The sequence below is a fragment of the Denticeps clupeoides genome, chromosome 3 (assembly GCF_900700375.1).
Source record: "Denticeps clupeoides chromosome 3, fDenClu1.1, whole genome shotgun sequence".
NCBI classification, from domain to species: domain Eukaryota; kingdom Metazoa; phylum Chordata; class Actinopteri; order Clupeiformes; family Denticipitidae; genus Denticeps; species Denticeps clupeoides.
The window spans coordinates 7239379-7261814 of NC_041709.1; the positions used below are offsets into that span (position 1 = coordinate 7239379).

General features: G+C 40.9%; 1 protein-coding gene across 6 annotated transcripts in view; it reads right to left on the minus strand.

The window, feature by feature from the left end:
- nrg1 (neuregulin 1) overlaps positions 1-22436 on the minus strand; it is a 68274-nt gene that overhangs the window by 39785 nt on the left and 6053 nt on the right. The window contains exon 1 of one of the 6 annotated variants that reach the window (XM_028971320.1): positions 487-832. The exons of the other annotated variants lie outside the window; for them this stretch is intronic. Coding sequence (XP_028827153.1) covers positions 487-640 — 154 coding nt within the window. The 5' untranslated portion in view covers positions 641-832. Of the gene's footprint in view, positions 1-486; positions 833-22436 lie in introns of those variants that run through there. 6 annotated transcript variants of the gene reach the window in all.

The following is a 22436-nucleotide window of genomic DNA, read 5'->3' on the forward strand; positions in this document are numbered from 1 at the left end:
ATTATGAACATTACCATGCGAGTGACTGGACATGGCATGATGGTTATCCCCGTGGTGCTGATGGGTCGAGGGTCATACAGGTTATATTCCACGTGCTTCCCTAAACTTTCACATTGTTAAGACAGGAAATGCATGAATCACAACCGAATCCTCCTTCGCGTTTAATATCAGTACAGTGCGAAAGTGAAACGGGGTCGGAGGTCAGCCGCCTGTCCAGCTACACGTCACCGGGTCACCGGCCGACGTCCCTCGGAGCGACAAGGCTGCGTGGATTCGGAATGAAACGTCTCCGCCTTAAGGAAACAAGTGCGGTCGCCACGACTCGACTTTCGGACAACTTCACCTGAGACTCTCCACAGACACGCCGAGAGACGCCAGGACTGACGTGGAAACGCACGGCGAGGGTTTAATTCGGCGCACCTGTGGCGCACCTCGCAGCCCACGCACACGCACGGACGCGCCGCGGGTCTCGCCGAGTGGCCCCACCTGGCTGAGCGTGTTCCTCCTTCCTCCCGGCCTGGCCCCCTCGCTTGCCCTTCTTGTCCGACATGTCCACTCGACGCTGGGAAGTTCGAGCTGCTCCTCTCCGCGCGCGCGCCCCGAACTGGCCGCCGGGCGGGCGCGCGCGCGCGCGAGGCATGTCGTGCGTGTCGGCGCGGGGAGGAGTTTACCGGGCACCGGACGGACGCCCAGTTCCGAAGACGCCCCGCCACGACCGGCTGTCTGATCATCGCCTAGCGATCGCGGCCTGGCGACCTGGCGAGCCAGGCTGAAGCTTTTCGAAGGTCACCGTCACTGCAGGGGCAGCGGTGGCCCAGGTGCCACTGAGGTGCCACTGAGCAAAGCACCGTCCGTCCCCCCCCCCCCCCCACACGCTGCTCCCCGGGGCCCTGTCATGGCTGCCCACTGCTCACCGAGGGTGATGGGTAAAAAAAAAGCAGAGGACACACGTCGTTGTGTCACCGTGTTGCAGCGCTGCACTGTTTCACAGTGACAATCACTTGACTTTCACTTTCATCTGGACTGTTTCTCGATTGCCTTTTGGGCTCTTCTTCTGATGTTCCAGGTAGCCCAGTTTTATTTAGACAAGTGCTGCAAGAGAGATTGATTCATAGATTCCTTCGATTCTTAAATTCATCATTAAATATGAATGCATAATTAACTCAATGAAATACCACAGTCGGTGGGATTGTCTTGCAAGTTGTCGAGTCATGCCTTCTTTTTTTTTTTTTTTGAGCGTTTGACGTCACGACCACAAGACCAAGCCTGTTCCCGCACACGTAAATGTAGGCAGCTTTGAGCTCTCTTTGCCCTTGATTTCATTCATATGTTGATAGAAATTAGCTTAGTGTCAGGGCGACTGTAATGAGTCTACACACACATGTGAAAAAAGAAGAAGAACGCCCGAGAAAATATGTAATTTCACCCAGGATCCAATGCTGTGTTTTCTAACAAAACCACAAGGAGGACAGAACGTTCAACAATTCATTCAGCAATTCAGCTCCTTTTTGGCCAGATGACCTTCAGGTGCTCTTTGATAATATGCACAAGCCATAGTTTAATTCAATGACTGCTAAAAGACGCCTCAAGCCACAACATTGTGTGGTACTCATGTTCTTACGTTAAGCAGACTTGAGCACGTACAATGTAGAACTTCGGAATGTGTGATGAAAGTTTGGGTCTCTTTGAGAAAATTCATCTGGGGTGTAACACCTTACTATCGATACAGACTTTGATCTTGGCTTCATGGGCCTCCAACCCACCCACATGCTCCCCACTGCTCTCTGGTGCTTGGGACACCACACACTACACACGCCCACAGAGAAGAGATTTAAGTAAGATTGTTTAAACTGAATCAGTGGCATGTAATGTATTTTATTTACCACGGTTAATTGAAACCATTAAAACCACCTTCATAATTAGGCCACACCTTTTCTTTACGGTTATACTGAAATAGGATAATGTTTGTCTGAACCTTTTCATTAATGTATCCCCAAAACCAGGACAAAGTACCTCCATTTGTACAAGAATGCCTTTAGCCAATAGCCTGATGCCTGTGTGTCTGAAACTTTTACAATCTTGACAATCTTGTTGTCTTTGCAAGCAGTGGCACGCCGCGACAGAAAAAAAAAGGGATCTTTGAAAAAAGGCTGTTCCAGCTTTAATCTTGCAGTTTCACTCATGGGCGTGAATGAAACCAGTCAGTTTTTGTTTCAGTAAATGGCTGCATTTCCAGGTATAACTCGCTGCCTGAGAAGGTGAGGGGGTGCTGGCCACACCCCGGGAACAGTATCCCAGGAACAGTATGAGTTTTGGAATGTTAGGGAAACAAAGGAGGGCCGAGGAAGTGTACTGCTGCAGTGCAGCGATGATGGCTGTGAAAGTGGTGGAGCGTGTGGTAACAATGACCCAGAGCCAAACACATCCCACCCAAAACCAAAGATGAGGGAGGGAGGGAACCGGAACTGGGAGGGCAAGTTGGACAAGCCTTTTTTTTTTTCTGAAGGTATCTAATAGTTAAATCATTTTCATAATTTCAGTGGATGGTTTTAATAAAAGTAATTTCAGAATGAATTTCAGAAGCAATCCTTATTGGGCATGTAGAAAAATTCACACACAGTAATACATTGCCACAATGTGAAATACCAATTATTACATTTTCACTTCTAGTCCATTCCAGATATTTTGGAGAGATCAGCAGCAGAGATGTTGGCTTCCTCTTGAATGTCTCTCATAGGGAATGATTACCTGGTTACTTAGATACATCATCCTTGTTGTAATAGTTTCAAGTCAGTGAATGTGGGATATTCGCCCCCCGGCCCCCACCCACACCAAGTGAAGAGGGAACAGTGGACTCATTTTTTAATTTTTAAAAGGGAGATCGGTATGGAGATCATAATTTGGTGAAACAAGATAAAAAAGACAGTTACTGAAAATAAATATCTCCCAATAGTTCTCAATTATTAGAGTAATTAAGAAACTGCACCATGGAAAGAGGGCCAACTAGTGGAAGCATTGTGATGCTTTGGGCAACGTTCATTATCTAATATACAGTCATGTAATATGGACAAAATTATATGCACTGACCCTACCCAGCATGGTAGTTCAAAATATTCATATTCTTGTGATTGAGGCAAACATTAAAATAGACTGAGGGGACAAAATCAGATGAATAGTGAATTTAAATAACAGATAACAATCAAAGAGTGCAAAACTCAGTAATAACAAATTGTGTAACAAACAATTACTTAAAAACAATGATTACTTAAAACCAAAAAATTGTTTAATCTTTCAGCTAAACAGTTTCGTAGTTTGCTCAGATCTCGTATTTTAAGTTAGTAAACACTGTCAAGGATTTAAAGTAAGGAGAATGTTAAGTGTGCACTTGTTGCATGTTAGTCATAATTGATTACGGAAGATGGTAAGGATTATGATGTCATGAATATTCAGATGACATGCATGTGTCAGACACAGTGATTACAAAAAGTGACAAATGTATGTAGGTTTAACTTTATTAATACTTTGGCAAGGTTTCTTATGGAAATTCAAGCAATATAATGTAATCAAAATGCAGCTAACAACTAAGCGTAAAACAACAAATCAACCAATGAAAATGAGGATATGTATTTTGTCCAGTGGTCCTTTATGGATTAAAATAATTAATGAATTATCCTTAATGCACACTTTGGAGTGGATTATCCTGGTTAAACACACCCTGAACAACAGAGTTGTCATTTTTAATTTTGCTGAAGATAAGTACTGAAGATGGTGTTAATTAAAGAAAATTAACATTCAGTTTAGTAGAGGAATACCTGGGTTGAGTTTGAGTGGGTTGGTCTGTCTTCACTGTGTCTTTCACCCTGGTCTTGTGGGTGAAATTTACCATATTTATTCCTGTAGCAATTGTTGCAAATGTATATTTCACTGTATATTTGTATTATATATACTGGCTCGTTGTCTGAGGTATACAACATTTTTCCATTCCAATAGGCTAAACTAATCTAATTCTAGGACTAGAGAAGAATAATACACAACACACAGGGATTTTTTTCCAGAATCTAGATCTATAAATTATTCCACAAAATCAGAAAATAGAAAATAAAAATTGCCTTATTTTACACAGCCTTACTCATCGGCGAGCAACAACTGACTAAGACTGTGCTGTTATTCTTCAAGCAGTGGTTCAAGGAGTGCGTAAATGGCCAGTCCTGTTAACCTACGCCAAGTGCTTTAGTACAAACAATTTATAGTGGTGAGGTCAAGGCACTTCTCTGGACCTCCAATTTCCAAAGACCAGTTCTAAGAAATGACAGGCTTTCTCTCTGTGTAAGCAGAATAAACATGACGCCTACAGCACATGGGAAATGCCCTTTAAAATCATCTTAAACAAAGTGTTTTATCAATGGCCATATTCATTGTATTGGTATTGAGTTATTTCACTTGACATTTATGTCTAGGATTTGTTCTGTCACATGTTCATACATGTCATATCAAAAGAAGCTGTTTGTTATTATTTTGTCATGGTATATATTGTATCATTGCTATATCTTGAATATAACTCAATTACTTGAGTAAGTAGGATGACAGTAATAAGAAAAACGTAATGTAATAAGTTAGTACTGATACAGACGCTACTTCGGACATTTCTGTTCTCAAACTTTCTAAAAAGGATTCTGTTTACTAAAGCTGGCATGACTTACATCTACCAATCATCTCTGTTATTGTGACGATGTCAGATTATTTGTTTGATGGTGAAACGTTAAAACGCCAGTTCTGGAGGTCCTTTTCTGAAGCTTTGATCCATTGACCTCAAGCGATTTACAAGATTCAGAAACAAGATGCATATCATATCGTTTGCCATCTGATATATTGCTTTGCAATTTCATGCTGAATAACTGAATTATAAATGATAACTAGATTTTCAGATTTGTGTGTTAATTAGCTTTTTTTCTGTCTGCAGTTGCAAAGAGGACATTAGAGTATGAAAACTGCTCCTTTGCCTTTGCTAGGAGTGGCTGTAATGTTCAGTTCTCTGTGTATTACCTTTGTGCAGAGCCTGTTTGAACTTGAATTTAATTTGAGTTATATTCTTCCACAAGCAAGTGTTCTTTGATTTTTATGAGGAACATTATGCTTCTTGACAAATGTAGGAGGAGTAAATACCCTCATCCATTACATGTCTGTAAATCACTGCATGCATTCCCATGCATCTCCTTTCCACCGCAAAGGCATCAAAGATTGAAACACTCAGACCCTGAAAACTCGGACCTGCATGTCAACGTTTGGTTGCTCTTTTACAGCAAAGAGTCCGTCATCACCTATCATCCATTTCTCTATCTAAATGCCAGAATGGTACCTTGGTACCCTAAATATGGCATGATAGCTCATCATTCTACTGTGACTACATGGGAACACTGTTCAAACCTTTTTTGCAGCTTTTAAGAGGTTAGTCTAACACAAGTTATCCAGTATTTAACTGGCTTTCGTCTCTGTAACTGATACCCCTTAACTCTCTATCAATGGGTTCAGATTCCCATTCAATATGTTTCTTCCATGTGGTTTATGTATTATTAAATTGTGTTACTTTATAATGAAGAGGAGTTTATGGGGATTCTACGATGGGACTAACTTATAAGGTTATCAAACAGCTTTTGTTTCTAAGCAAAACTGTCCATTCTCAATTTTTGTCAAATTGCATTGAAACTTTTGGTTTTGTTATTTTAGGCTCTGTCTGACATTCCATTGCCAAGTTCCTTTGCTATGTTGCAGCTCCGATGGCAGAAAAATGGCTAAATGCTTTTCAGCAGTGGTGGATGAAGAACAATAACCACTTAGTTAAGTGACACAGAGTAATAGTGCATCAACACTCCACACTTTGTTGGGTTATTTTATTATTTACAGTTTATTAAAACGGCTCCATACATTCCAAAACAGTTTACTTTGATATCATTTTATTTTGCTTTACTCTTACATTTGATTTATATGATGTGCACACATTGGAACACCGTAGGGTTATTAAGGTAAAATGGTGGCTTTGTTTATTAATCATCTTTCAGCTGTTTGGGGCGGTCCTTCTGTGTGGGCAAAGTCAGGACTGGGGCCAAAGAAGGCTTGTAATCAGAAGGGGACCATGTCAGCCATTTCCATTCAGTTGTTGATTCCAAGGGGGGATTTGGGGTTTTGTTGTCAGCTGTCTATATGTATTTTGTAACTGGTGTTCATTGTGTTCCCCTTGTAGTGTTATTTGGTTTGGCCAGCCACTTTAAACATTGTGTTTGTGTGTTTGGGTTATAAATCTCTGCTTCTGAACAAAAAATCTGGTATCCTTTGCCTAATTGTTTGGTCCCTCACATTAAGTTAATGTAGAGATATCAAAGGTAACATTTTACTCCAGAAAAAAATGCAATCTTTAACCACAAATCAGAAGCATTGGACAGAACCACTGTCCAATAATAACTTTTGCAACTAATTTAAGTTACATGCCACTGATTCCGTTTAAACAATCTTACTTAAATAACCCTAATGTCATTGATGTCTATTAAAAGGATCATAAGCACAAAACACTGAATGGAAACTATTTCCATCAAACAGCTTTCCTCAACAGAATTCAGTGTGGGACTTCTTTGTAACTCTGTAGATGAGTTATAACACAGGTCTACAAATGAGTTTACTGTATGTTTCTTTATATGCTATAATAGGAATATTTAAATGTTTACATAAATATGTGTAAATGTATACACATTTATGTATTTTAGTTTTGTATTTCGGTGACGATTTGGAAATGCAGATATACAGTACAGACCAAAACACCTTCTCATTCAATGTGTTTTCTTTATTTTCATGACCATTTACGTTGGTAGATTCTCATTGAAGGCATCAAAACTATGAATGAGCACATGTGGAGTTATGTACTAAACAAAAAGTGGAGACCTGGCATCCACAGTCACCGGACCTGAACACAATCGAGATGGGTTGGGGTGAGCTGGACCGCAGAGTGAAGGCAAAGGGGCCAACAAGTGCTAAACACCTCTGGGAACTCCTTCAAGACTGTTGGAAAACCATTTCAGGTGACAACCTCTTGAAGCTCATCGAGAGAATGCCAAGGGTGTGCAAAGCAGTAACCAGAGCAAAGGGCGGCTATTTAGAAGAAACTAGAATATAAAAGATGTTTTCAGTTATTTCACCTTTTTTTGTTAAGTACATAACTCCACATGTGTTCATTCATAGTTTTGATGCCTTCAGTGAGAATCTACCAACGTAAATGATCATGAAAATAAAGAAAATACATTGAATGAGAAGTAAACCACCAGTAAATGATCTAAGACTTTAGTGGTTTTTATCCTTCGTCTTGCGAGTGAGAACATCTCTATGATGACAGCATACTGACAAAAACCCACAAAGCCTGAATAAATGTTTGAGCCCATTATGGATTACATGTGCTGGTCTGGTTTTGTTGCCGTGATAAAGAAACCAGTTGGAACTTGTATAAATATTTTCTCAATATTCTCCCTCTGTGTGGGAGTTGAAATCAACTGACGTGTCACAGGTGTATGACTCTAACCCCATAAAAGGTCATCTTTCCCAAAGAGGACAACAAAGACTACAATTAAAGAATTTCCTTGTAAATATTATGGAGAACACTTTTTAAACATGGCCTTAATGCTCTGATGCGCTAAAGCCCTCCGCAACGTAAGAAAGTGTGCAGCTACCTTCTCTCCTTTTTCCTCCTTCACCCATGTCCAGATGTCCGGGTTTTGGTGTGTACTCCCCGTAATGGAGTGTTTTCGTGAAGTGTTGTTGAAAGTGAAGTTGTTTTGCGCTGTTTAATAAACACTGTGTATTTCTAGGAACAAAGTACTCACACTGTGCATATGTCGCTATATGCGGCTGCTACAATGCATACATGTGTACATTGATGTAAACATGTCCAAACACTCTTACACAGGAGTGGGATTGGCTTGCTGGGGAAAATGTTTACTTGAGTTAGATTTGAAAGACCTCTCCAGTCTTACTTGGGATCGTTTCGGTTCAGTCTATAGACCTAATTTGCTTGGGAACTGGGGGATCCCCTTTGATATGATATCACAGATTACTTTTGAACAGATAAAAATCAATCTCAGAATTATTTTTTGGATTATTATGATTTCAGAATTATGTCATCGTTGCTGAAATGCCTGCCAACAATGGCATGCCTGTTGACTTCTGAGGCAGCTGATAGATGTTATCTGAAGGATCTGAGGCAACATCTCTCAGGGCATTCTGTGGCTCACCTGAGCACACCCCATTACTTACCAAAAATTGCATATGTGCAAAGGGGAAAGGCCTTTTCCTTATAACATCTAAATAGCATCTTAAAAGTTGATGGTGCTTAAAGGCAAATACATATGAATGTACCAGGAGGAGCCTGGTAGCCAGACTTATTCAAGTTGATGAAGCTTTTAAATTGTGTACTTTTACAGAAGGGTGGTAGTAGCCTAGCGGGTAACACACTCGCGTATGAACCAGAAGACCCAGGTTCAAGTTCCACTTACTACCATTATGTCTGTCAGAAAGACACTAAGTTGCTCCAGGGGGACTGTCTTATAAAACATAAACAATGCAGAATAAAAATACTGAAAAAATATGTGTGTGATAATTATGAAAGTGAAGCAATTGTCATTGTGAAACATTGTGTGTGTACTACAGTGGCACCTCAGTGGCACCTTGGCAGGTTGGGATTTGAACCCGCAACCTTCCAATTACGGGCCCACTTCCTTACCCACTAAAAAATTATTTCATGTAGTAAAATTAGATTTTATGAGAGATGGCTACAGCATATCTTTGCCAAGACCTCATCGCATCTGCAACAACATGATTCTTTTTAATGGTGGAATCACGCACTACACCTCACAGTTCGGAGTTGGAGGATGCAACTTTTGTCTTATAAAAAGACAAAATGAAGAAAGCAAATGTGGGAAGGAACCTTAAAACAAGGATTCAGTTGTTGTGCCATGGACTGGTCCAGGTCACAGGGTGACATGGTTTCATTTTGAGAATATTTGAGGTTTTGGGTAATGCGTTTTACAAGAGGAATGAAATGTCATTGAGGTGCCAGTGATTATAAGTCTGGCAACGCTACACTGGGTAATGGGGGTGTGATTAAAACTTAATTTCATACTAATGGCACTATAATGGGCACTATAGGAGGGCTGTTGCATCTTGAAATTAGAGAGGAGCAGCACGAGGGTATAGAGTGCAAGTGAACAATGGCATGGGGATCAATGCTTTTTCACCCATTCCTGAACAAGAGCTAACATTTCTTTGGTCTTCAGTGTTATAGTCAGTGTGACATTCCAAGAGTCACAAAGTCCAAGATCAAATTATGGTTTTGTCTCAATCCTTTAGAGTACATGATGTAAGAATATGCGTTTTAAGAAATCTGAGACACTCTAGGCGACGGATAATCACAGCATCTCTAGCCGTAATTTTAAGCCCCACCCACTCGCTCACTTTCCAAAACTGTTTCTTCCTGATCAGGGTTGCGGCCGCTCGATCTCATCCAAAGACACACACACTCACACCTAAGCACAGTTTAGAGCCACCAATTCACACAGTGTACAATCCTTTGGTCGGTGGGAGAAAACTCAAGAACCCGAAGGGAACCCACAATAACACGGGGAGAGCACACAGGTCTGAGCCAGAATTCAAACGCAAAACATCAGAGGTGAGGCCACTTTGCCAGCTGCTGTGCCACTGTGCAATTGAGCATAAAATCATTTTTTCTATTTTGTCTGAAGGAAACTGCAGTGCCCTGGATGAGTCCTAGCCCTGCACCCAGTGTTTTGGGAATGGCTCTGGTACCTGCAACCCTAACACTGTCACGTCCATGCGGGCATGACGCGGCGGATGAACGGAGAGGAGGAGGAGGAGTGACGAGAAGACGTGGAATGAAGGACGCGTTCACCTGACATCGCGAAACCGGGGTTTAATTGTGAATCACAAGACAGGGGAGACATCCGAGACGTAGACACTGGTGAACATGGAACATAACTTCAAAGACCTGACAGCAGACAGAAACGAACAGGGCAGCTTTATACAATTAACACAGGTGAAAACGATTAGGGAACATTACACAGGACAACAATGAATCTCCGGTCCGGATCCTGGACCGGAGTAACCCCAATTTCGGACCGGATCCTGACAAACACTAAGGGGTTATGGTTAGTGAATTAATATATGAGAGTTTTCTGAAGGAATGTGCAGATTCCAATTGTTTACCTTAAACATTTTCTTGTGGCAAAAGCCATGTTCTGAAGAATTTTATGCTAATATGAGCACATGAGTCTGTTCCATGAGCCAGGGCTGTAGATTTGATGTGTTCTGTTTTAGCAGAACATGAAGAACATCAATATCAGCATCAATAACAACATTAATTAATACTGATTAAGTACTTCAAGAAGACGACTGAAAGTATTTGCTTCTCTGTAAACATTTTGCACAGCCTGTAGTAGTTTGTTTCACTGCTGGTTAAAGGTTGTAGTGTAAGTACATAATCAGCCATTCTTGGCCCTAGGCAACTGCCTTCTTTTCCTACTCGGTATTGATGTAAGATGCCTAATTACATACCGTGCATCCAGAAACTATTAACTTTTTCCACATTTTGTTATGTTACAGCCTTGTTCCAAAATTGATTAATGCATTTTTATCCCTCAGATTCTATTCTACCCCATACCCCATAATTACAACATGAAAAAATTACAGCCTTTTTTTAATATAATGCTATAAGCATGGCACACCTATCCTTGGCCAGTTTCACCCATTCCTCTTTGCAGCACCTCTCAACCTCTCTCAGGTGCCAATGAGCAAAGCACTCCTTGGGCGCCTGTCATGGCCGTCTGTCATGTCATGGTGGCCCACTACTCACAGAGGGTGATGGGTTAAATGCTGAGGACATGTTTTGTTGTGTCACCATGTGCTGTGCTTGCTGTGCTTCACAATGACAATCACATCACTTTTAGGTTGGATGGGAAGCATCAGTGCATTTGGTTCATTTGGTTCAGATTCAAGTCTGGTCTCTGGCTGGTCCACTCAAGTTGTGCTGAAGCCACTCCTTTGATATCTGTGTTCTTAGAGGCATTGTTCTGCTGAAAGATGAACTTCCATGAAGTGAATCTTTCAGTGTGGGGTCAGCCGAAGCTGCAACATCCTACCAACAACACCCCATTTTTTATTTTATTTTATTTTTTTACTGTATTACCAGAATCTTCTGCGCAAATTTTCCACTAACCTCACTGCTGCTCAAACTGCTTTCTACAAAGCTAAACTAGAAGCCTCTGCCCACAACCCTCAAAAACTCCACAACATCTTCTTATCCCTACTCAACCCCCCGACTCCCCCTGCCCCAACTTCCTTAACAGCTGATGATTTTGCCAACTTCTTCACAGGGAAGATTGAAAAAATCTGTGAGACATTCTCCACCACTAATCCTACTCTTCCTTCTGAAAATTCTACAACTACGCTAAATCAATTTTCTAAGATCACATCTGATGAAATCATTCAGATTATATCCACAGGCAACCCAACCACCTGTCCTCTAGATCCAATACCTTCTGCAATGTTTCAAACTATCTCCCCTGACCTCATCCCTTTCATTTCTTATATCATAAACAGCTCAATCTCATCTGGCCACGTACCATCCGCCTTTAAAACAGCCAGTGTTCTTCCAATCCTAAAGAAACCCACTGCTGATCCTACAGCCATTAACAATTACAGACCAGTTTCCCTCCTCTCATTTCTATCCAAAATCCTTGAGCACTGTGTCTACAACCAGCTATCACTCCATTTATCACAGAACAACCTCCTGGATCCTAACCAGTCAGGCTTCAGAACAGCTCATTCCACCGAGACTGCCCTTTTGGTGGTTACCGAGCAGCTACATGCAGCCAGATTGGCAAAACTGTCATCAGTTCTTATTCTCCTCGACCTATCTGCTGCATTTGACACCGTTAACCACAAGACTCTCTTGTCAATCCTGAAGAGGCTTGGAATTCGGGGCTCAGCATGGCAGTGGTTTGCTTCCTACCTTGATGAGCGATCTTACCAAGTGACTTGGAAAGGATCCACCTCTACCTCCCGTAGACTCTCCACTGGTGTCCCTCAAGGCTCGGTGCTAGGTCCTCTCCTTTTCTCCCTCTACACGAGATCACTTGGTGAGGTCATTTCCTCACATGGATTATCCTACCACTGCTATGCTGACGACACACAACTCCTCTTCTCCTTTCCTCCCTCTGATCTACATGCTGCTTCCAAAATCTCTGCATGTCTAACAGACATCTCGTCTTGGATGGCAGCCCATCACCTCCAACTCAATCCCACCAAAACTGAACTAATATTCATTCCAGCAGATTCTTCACCACATCAGGATCTTTCTATTTACCTAGACAACTCGCAGCTCTCTCCTTCTGCAACAGCCCACAACCTTGGGGTAACAATAGACAACCAACTCTCTTTCTCAACTCACATCAGCAATCTTTCCCGCTCATGTAGATTCCTTCTCTACAATATCAGACGAATCCGCCCTTATCTGTCAACCCAGGCCACCCAACTACTGGTTCAGTCCTTAGTAATCTCACGACTGGACTACTGTAACTCCCTTCTAGCTGGTCTACCACTATGTACCATCCGACCTCTACAACTAATACAAAATGCAGCAGCACGACTAATCTTCAACCTTCCCAAATTCTCCCACACCACTTCTCTGCTACGTTCCCTCCACTGGCTCCCAGTAGCTGCACGCATCAGGTTCAAAATACTGATGCTGGCCTACAAAGCCAAACATGGAGTAGCACCATCCTACCTCACAGCCCTTATTACACCTCGCACTGCACCTCGTATACTCCGAGTCTCCAGTACTGCTCGCCTAGTGGTGGCCTAGCGGTTAAGGAAGCGGCCCTGTAATCAGAAGGTTGCCGGTTCGAATCCCGATCCGCCAAGGTACCACTGAGGTGCCACTGAGCAAAGCACCGTCCCCACACACTGCTCCCCGGGCGCCGGTCATGGCTGCCCACTGCTCACTCAGGGTGATGGGTTAAATGCAGAGGACAAATTTCACTGTGTGCACTGTGTGCTGTGCTGCTGTGTATCACATGTGACAATCACTTCACTTTAGTCCCTCCATCTCTGAAGGTAAAAGGAAAACATTCATCTAGACTCTTCTCCGTCTTGGCCCCTCGGTGGTGGAATGAACTTCCCCTTGAGGTCAGAACAAACGACAGCTCAAGACCTTCCTCTTTAAAGAATATTTAGATTAAATTGTAATTTTCTTGTTGTCGAACTTTGTGTACAGAATCTACAACAGAGTGAATTAAATAGATGTATTCAGAGTTGGGGTCCTAGTGAACCGGAATTGATCTCTTCATCGATGGTAACTTGAAAGCACGTTGTAAGTTGCTCTGGATAAGGGCGTCTGCCAAATGCCGTAAATGTAAATGTAAACATCCACGGATGTTGACGCTTGTGAAAGAAGACTAGACAAGGCTGGGAGGCAGGAGTACAGACAAAGAGAGGTACAGTCTTACTTTGGGTCAAGGTGAATAGAGCTCAGTCTCTGATACAAAAAAGGCATTCAATGACTGAGCAACGGGAGGCGGCCATCTTGAACTTTTATAGGAGTAGCGTCACCCCATTTCCACAGCGCTCCCGGTCACGAACTCATGAGTTCAAGAGTGCTCTAGAGCAGATATTCATCCAGCATGTCTCTATACATTTCCCTCTATTGTGACTAGTCTACCAGATCCTGCAGCTGAAAAACATCCCCACAGAATTATGCCACCACCACCATGCTTCACCATACTTCACGGTCCTCCAAATGTGACACCTGGCATTCACACCAAAGAGATCCATTTTTGAGAATTTTGTTTTTCAAGGTCTGAGAGTCCTTCAGGTACCTTTTGGCAAACTCCATGCGGAATCCATGAAGTAGTGGCTTCCGTCTGGCCACTCTACCATACAGGCCTGATTGCTGCAGAGATGGTTGTCCTTCTAGAAGGTTCTATGACAGAGTAACCTCCAGGTTCTTGGTGACCTGACTAAGGTTGTGTACATGTGCTTTCTCAGTTTTTTATTTTTAATACATTTGCCAAAACCTCAATTAAACCCTTTAAACCCTCACACTGTCATTGTAGAGTGTTGTGTGTAGAATTCTGAGGAAAAAATTTATATTTTCCTGGATGTACTGTATGTTGGTTTATATTACTGTTTACACTCTCAACAAGTATTTATTCCATGTCATTTCTACTTTAATAAAATGTAATTGTATATAATAAATAGGAAGGGTTTGCATAAAACAGAAATGCAATATCTCATTTAGTGTCAGATGGGACGGAGGATACAGTTAAACTAAAGCAGTGAAACAATCAGCTAAAAACCAGTCAAGAAATGGTCCTGTTTGTATTCTCTGCCCTGTAAAATATGAATTATTTGACTGTATTTGCACAGTTTTTGGTTTAATTCTGGGGTATCGCACATTACGCACATTCTGTTTTTTTTTATATTTAACCAAAACCTTGCTCTCCTCCTGAACAGTTTAACTGTCCACAAATGGAAACAGTCAGGTCTCAGAAGGTACAGTGGACCTACGTTCATGTTCTTGTGACCTAGAATGGCCTGCCCACCTCCGCCCACATACTCTATTTAGAGTTCTATAGCTGCACATACAGCTGATGCATAGCATAGGATTCCCCACCAACACGATGTACTCCAGCATAAACACTAACAGGGGCTGAAGCATTACAGCTCACCACCTGTATGTCCTCAGCAGATGATGGAAAACTGCGTGTCACCAAGCAATGTGGAGGCGTAGCGCTGAGTTACAACAGGATACGACTTCCAAATAAACTGACTTACTGTAAATTATGCTGTAAAAAGTTAACCCATCAATGCAATTTATTGCAACAGTTGCTTCTCATTCTGTGAATATCAAAATGTGTTTCATTTGGCATTTTTCCACAACTTATCAACTCAAGGTATCATAAAGCTACCAAAAAATTAGAGGGATTTGCATCTTCACTGAAAAAATATGTTGGAGATTAATCAACATTCCAAAAGTTTGAACTTAAAATCAAAAGAAACAGCAATGATTCCTGTTGAGATTTGGTTCAGCTGATCAGTAGAATAAGGAGTGTTGGTGCAGGATTCAACAAATGCAAATTGAATGGCAGCTATTAAAACAGAACTGTGGGTCGCTTCAGTCAAATGATTGCAGTTAACACATGAATCTAAACTAAAGCTGCTCTCACTGACAACATTTCCTTAGTTTCTCGTAATAAAGGTATTTCATCTTTATAAGAAAAGAAATTCAAATTCAGAGACTTTCTTGTAGAAGCTTTGTCATTGTAATGTTGCATAATGACAACAGAAAAAGTTGTGATTTCTTTGGAACACCAGACGTTTTTTGCTCAGTGATTTCAAAGTGACAGCTTGCCTTCAGCAAGAATAACAGCTGTGAGTCAGACCATATACTGAGGTTTGGGTGGTGACTGGCCCCTTCCAGCACATTGACCTTTTGTGTCTTAAGTCACTATGGAATGACCTTTTACTGCATGGGGCAGGATGAATCATCCTGGCCTCTCTTCTCTAGCTCCAGAAGGTTTTCCACTAGAAGATTTCTGTGCTTTCTGACCTCTGTGTTTTCCTATCTTTACAAGCTTTAAAGTCTCTTCCAGTAACCCAACGAAGCATCTCCAGAGTACTCAGTACTTTTATTTTTTCTCAAAAGAGAATGTTCAGTGTCGTTACAGGAACTTATAAATTACTAATCACATTGACACACAAGAAAGTGAAGTGAAATTGTCATTGTGATACACTGTAGCACAGTGCACAGTGCACACAATGAAATGTGTCCTCTGCTTTAACCCATCACCCTTGGTGAGCAGTGGGCAGCCATGACAATGCCTGTCCCTGGGTCTAGAGGGGCCTTATTCTCACCGTCCTCATCTAATACCTGACCACACGCCTTCTGTGTAGTTTAGTTGGATCTTGAACAGCCCTGCTGTCACAGTGATGCAGTGGAATTCTCGCTGGGGTGTTACTGTGTGGGTACATAAAAAATTAGACAGTAAAATCATCCTCCACACTGTTCTCTTATGTGTGAAGAGTTGTGATAAATAATAAAATGTAATGACTCCAAAAAATTCCTAAAAACATTTGTCTTTATCCTGTGCATTTTTTTTTATTTCAATAATTTATTGCTTTGTGTGACGCATCGTGTGATACAATGGCTGTTTACATTAATATTTACATTTAAGGCATTTGACAGATGCCCTTATCCAGAGCAACTTACAATGTGCTTTCATGTTACCATTGATGAAGTGATCAATTCTGGTTCACTAGGACCCCCAACTATGAATACAACCTTTTTATTTGCTCTGGTGTAGTTTCTAAAAACAACAATACAAAGAACAGTACAGGTAGGAAAGAAATACGTTTTTGAACAAGTGTGTATTGAGTTGACTCAATGGTGCATGAGAGCACAATGCTTTTAAGGCACCCCATGCTTAGCAAGGATAAAACAATTTCTGATGCACAATTCATATACTATTAAATAATTACTATTACTGCTACAAGGTGAATTCACTTAATGTTTCTTTTCTTTATAGTAATTTAAAAAAATACTTTCATGGGTGCATTGGGCTCTCATTCACCACTGAATCAACTCAATACACACTTGTTCAAAAACGTATTTCTTTCCTACCTGTACTGTTCTTTGTATTGGTGTTTTTTCTATAAAAGAGGCTATGTAAATAAATTTCACAGCATAACTTTCTAATCAAGATGAACATTCTTTTAAGATGAGCAACATGTTTTTCAGTCTTTTATCGGGTCAAGGTGCTCTGCGTCTGTGGTCGTAGGATCTTGATCTGTGAAGTTGAGAAGTTCAAATCCAGGTTAAATTACCATTAAATCCTTTGGATGAGTTCACCAGAACGTCTCCCCCCAAAAGCACTGCAGTAGATCTACAGCAAGAAAACAGTGAAGGATGTTAAAATGCAGCACCTGGTTCAAGCGTCTTCAAGACCTGCAGATCATAGCGACCTCTACTGTCTGACACCAGAAACAACTAAAGCTGATTCTCATGACCCCTCCAAACAAGCCTAACAAGGACACTGCTAACCAGCAGACGCTGACCACTGCAACAGCAGATGTGTCGGCATATATGTTTGTAAAGGTTTCTCTGGTTTGCAGTCGTGATGGTTGGTAGTAAATGTGCCTCAACTCACCGAAGCAGCTGCACAGAGGCTTGGATTTAATGGCCAGTGTGTGTGGATACCAGCCTGGAGTGGCACTTTGTTCCTACGCAGTGTGGCCTTTCAACAGCTGGTGTGTCCAGCAGACTGAAGAAACCGTGTTGATAAAATACTGCACCCACTCCCCCCAATCCCACCCGCTCCTTCCTTTTCCACACCCGTCATGTCAGGAAAACCCCTTTACAGCCACTACGCACAGGCGCCGCTGCTTTGGGGATGTATTCTGTTATCACGGTGGAACGGCAGCCCACCCAAGGAATTAGTCAGACATGCCACACGCTTTGAAGAGCCAGCCCTGGCACACGGGACGTTTCCAGGAAGTGCCGTGCTCAGGGACAGATTCATCCAAAAGCTCAATTTAAAGGAGTCCCACTAGAGGTAGATATCTTTCGTCATGCAGCTTTGCTGATTGCCTGTTTTGAAATTTGTGATGAAAAGCGTCATACGCAGGATGTGCAGGATCTGTGACCACACGCCCTCTGGATTCTTCTGTTCTTGATTCATTTTAACTCGTTTCTTTCACCCTGCATTGCCCCGCTGAGCCAGCAAGGACTTGTTTGTGACTATTTGCATTTTACCTAGGAAGATTACATGATTCCTGCTCCATTACACTGCTTAAAAAAACGCATCAGTTGTCTCTTCCTTCCAGCTGCCATAGGATCCTTTGGCTTTTCAAGTAGGAAATAGCTTATCTAGGTGCAAATGCCAGTTGGAAAGCAAACATGATACAAATATAATGAGATCAGAGCCTATCCCAGAAAGAGGTCATTCCAAACTTCCTGTTGGTGATAGTGACAATTGTCCAGCCTACACTACCAGCAGTTACTGATTCCAAAATTAGACCCCCAACAACAACAGAAAAACTAAAAACAATGCATGAGGTTAATGGTATGATGGAACTATGTTGTCATACTTCCTCTGGTGATAAAATTGTGATACTAAGGTATTCCATTGTAAATGTTTTTTACTAAATGAACAGTAGAAAGTAGAAAACAGAGAGGTAGAAAATCTTTTTGCTGAGACAAGTTTATTGTTCCATTGCAATGATATATAATATTATCTCTAGTGTGATCCTGAGTATCACTGCACATTTATTATCATGGGCAACATATTGGGAAAGTATTGTATCACTGTAGGACAGGATTGTTATTCCCTCCCCAAGTTGGAAGAGCAACATAAAATTTCAAATAAATATGGATGCCAAAAGCTGTATCCATATCAGCCACAGAATCTTAGTAATCAATAAGCAGAGAACATGCTGCATCAAACCTGCTGCATCATCTGCAGTATAATAAAGGGAGAAAGATGAGTTATGCTGACTGGATGCTGACCAAGTCTTTGTTCAAATACAGGGGTGAAAAATAAATGAGGAAACAGATGGAACATCGCGTGTCATATTGTGCATATTTCACACTCATCTGTCTCGCATCCACGGAATTCCTCAAGCACGGTGAGTGATAAATGGTTCTTTTCTGACTGCAGCAACAAAGGTTTTTCAATTCTGTTCCAAAAACTGCCATTTTTAGCTGTTAAAAATTATTATGATTCTGTCAGCTCATTGGCTGACTTATGCTACCTGAACATCTAATTGATTATATTACTCTTAAAAAAGTTATGATCTAAAATAAGTGCAGAGATGTGATTAGAGATATGGTCCTTCAAGACTGTAATTGAGGCCTATTTCACCAAAGGCAGCAGCTTTTACTCTGGAATGTGTCTGGCCAAATTATATGCAAATAGAAAAGCTAAACTAGTACACCATAGATTGTTTGAACCATTCAACTAATTAATTATTCCTTAAAGAAGGAAGCCAGGTTTGGATTCAGTCCAGGTGATGTTAGGTCTGGTGTGCATTAGTTTGCAGTTACCATCTCTATAAAGATTTTCTAAAATTGCCAACATAATTGATAAGGATAACTTGCCATTATAATAACTTGTATTAAGACAAATATGTTCCTGGACACAGGCTGGTAATTCTTTTTCTTTTTCTTTTCTTTCAAGGTGTCACCCATGTCTGTGTACACAGTGGGTGTCTGCAGTTTGGGTGGATCAGGCAGCACTTGCCGATTAGGAAAGGCTCGTCTCTGTCCCCACCACCTTACCTTATAATCAGTTCACAATGCTTGTTCCATTTGCTTAATCTTACCGAGATATGTCCTATCAATATTGTTTGTTGGTTTTGGAGGGTATCTTTTTGACACCCACATACCAACACACTCCAGAAAGTGTCACCAGGGGATGATAGACCTAATCAGGTTGTATCTTATGACACAAGTACACCACACTGCTTCATTTTAAAGAAATCAACATTATTACAACAATGCAACAATGTCTTCCTGTGCAACAGTGCCATCTAATGGTGCTTTAAATAATCTATCTATCTATCTACTGTATCTATCTATCTATCTATATATATATATACCTATGTCTGTTGGTCTGTCGCTATATACCCTGACCACAGTGTGATGCTAGTTTGGGGAAAGCAGAAATCCCCTCCAGACAATGGCTGCCTCTGTCCATGCAGCTGCTGCTATCAGTTTACCTTCAGCCTGCCTCTGCTGCCTGTTCCTCAGCCTCCTACTGATCCAGAACTCTCTCCCTCGTGGCTCCTAAACATTCCTGTCATCAATTAAGCACAATAGAAAACGCATTGTAAGGGCACTGTATTTATGGTGTTACACTTCCTCTGTGAGGATTAGGGAAGAGGTGAGGGTAAAGAAGGCAATAAATAAAGCATAAGCATCAGCTGTCATGCTGTATTCACACAAAGCTTTATTACGTTATGCCAATAGAAAACCGAGGGGAAGAGAGTTTAAATTATATTTTCACAAACACCCCTAACTTTCTCACATACTCAAATTTAAATGTGCCACATCTTTTTTAAAAATCCTGTTAGACCTTTGGCAATACCTGCTACAGCCAGCATTAGTAGGTAAACAGCATTGTAACTTTCTATATCAGCACTAAAGAAATGGGTACAGACGCTTCTTTATTCAGATCACACACAATAAATCCACTATGGAGTCCAAAAGCCCCTTTGACCAAAATCTGACCTGAACCTGTGGGTTGCAACAGAAAGCTAGTGTAGAGGGCATCCAGATATCCAAATACAGAGCAAGTCTGGATCTTCCATCTGTAAAAACAACTGTGTCTGGTGATTAACTGACTGTAAAAAAAAAAAGGTTGGGTCTTATGTGGCCTTTTAAAATGCTGTGATGGACAGAGCTTGGTTTAACTTTGGACAGGAAAAAAAAAGTCTCATGAGGCGATATGCAGCAGCAGCAATTCTGCATCATGCATAAAACATAACATGCAGTAAATTGGTGCCCTAATAATCTCCACAATCCCTGCAGTGGAGCATCACCTCCTGCAAATAGTCTCATCTCAAAATGTCTCAGTCACAAATGCAATAGGTGGAATGGAAAACCATACAGAATTTTCAGATTGGTCTAATGCAGTAAGAAAACAGTAACTTCAGGGAAGGTAACATTTCACTGTGAAAGTGTATTTAATGAACAATTCTCTATTTTCTGAGGCATAAGATGACAGGAAGACAGGCTTTATTTGCAGTGACTCCACTAGATGGTGACCAAGCACAAAAAACAATGGTATGATGGTCAAATATTCCACTTATAACACACACACACACACACACACATATATATATATATATATATCTGCAGAGCATCTGTCTATCTATCTGAAGGGGTTATGATGACAAAACAAAACTTTTCCACACATAGTGGACATACCATCAAACTATCATTTGATGTAGTACCTGGGAAGCAGAATTATGTTATTAAAAATTAGGGATCTTTGCTCACAGTCTGAGCTAAATATGCTATTCCACAGCTTGATTTCAACTTTTGATATTTGAGAGTCCTGCTTTGCAGTTTGCCAAGTCAATTAATATTAGTACTGTGACACCCTCAGCTCAAAATATTTACTTTATCAGGACACCCCTAGGCTTTCTTGACTATGTGGCTTCATTGTTGCAAGCCATGCTTCTGTGCGTCAGCCACTGACCTGGAAACTGGCCAGCAGCACCCAGTGCCTCAAGATAACCTCGGTTCAGATGGAGAGACCCCAACTCAAAAGCTTAATGAACTGTGCTTTTCACAGAAGTGCAAACCTCATGTACATTTGGAGCAGATTAGTCTCACATAAGCTATGTGAGACAAAGGGCTCACAAAGTCTGAGTAAGCAGGGTAGTTTTTGCTATGAGAACACCCCCGTATTAACATGTAGATAGTGATGAAACAATCCCATCATTTATAGGTAATTGGTTAATAGGAGCAAATGTTACTGAAAATACTGAGCAAATCACTGTTACTGATAAAGCATTATTTTTAGGATACTTTAGGGATATAGTTAAACTCTAAACTAAACTAAGGATACAAAAGTTGTAAATACTCTGATGTCTTTGACATACAAAAGAGATTTTTGTGTTTTTGACAAAAATTATTTTGTGGTATTGGTATATTAACACAGGATATATAATGTTGTGTCTAATTTACATCATAGAATGAATGTTATTTCACAATAGGCCAGTAATGCAAAACTATGCAAGGTTACATAATGAAATTCAAAAATAAAATACAGACCCAAATAACCCAGCTGTAAGCATGAACACAGGTTCTGCATCTGTGAGTCAGTAATGTGTTGTCATCACCAAATCCCTAATGTGCATGGAAAGGCCCTTACTAAGCCTGCATTAGTATTTAAGCATATAATGGCCAGCAAATGTAGTCAGGCTGCCTGTGTAGCTACAATCATAAATGTTCCCTATGTATGGCTGCATCAACTTGCTGAACACCCCATCAATGCATTCTTCAATTACAGTCATATGCATGTCATGTTGGTTATACTGGCACCCATTGTAGCTCCTCCATGCTGGAGAAATTACTAAACTGAAGGGTTGAATTATTAAAATAAAAAAAATGATTTACTAATTGAGCTTTAATGTAAAAAAGTTTGTGTGCATTAAAATTTTCTATGTTCATCATGCGAGAACCTTTAGGCTCCATTTATCATGAAGCAATATCATGAAGCAACATGGAATTAAATACAGAAATTACTGTATGACCCACTTTCAATTTCATGATTTCTTCAAGTGAAACGTTTTCAAAATTAAACAGTTCATATAAAGGTTTA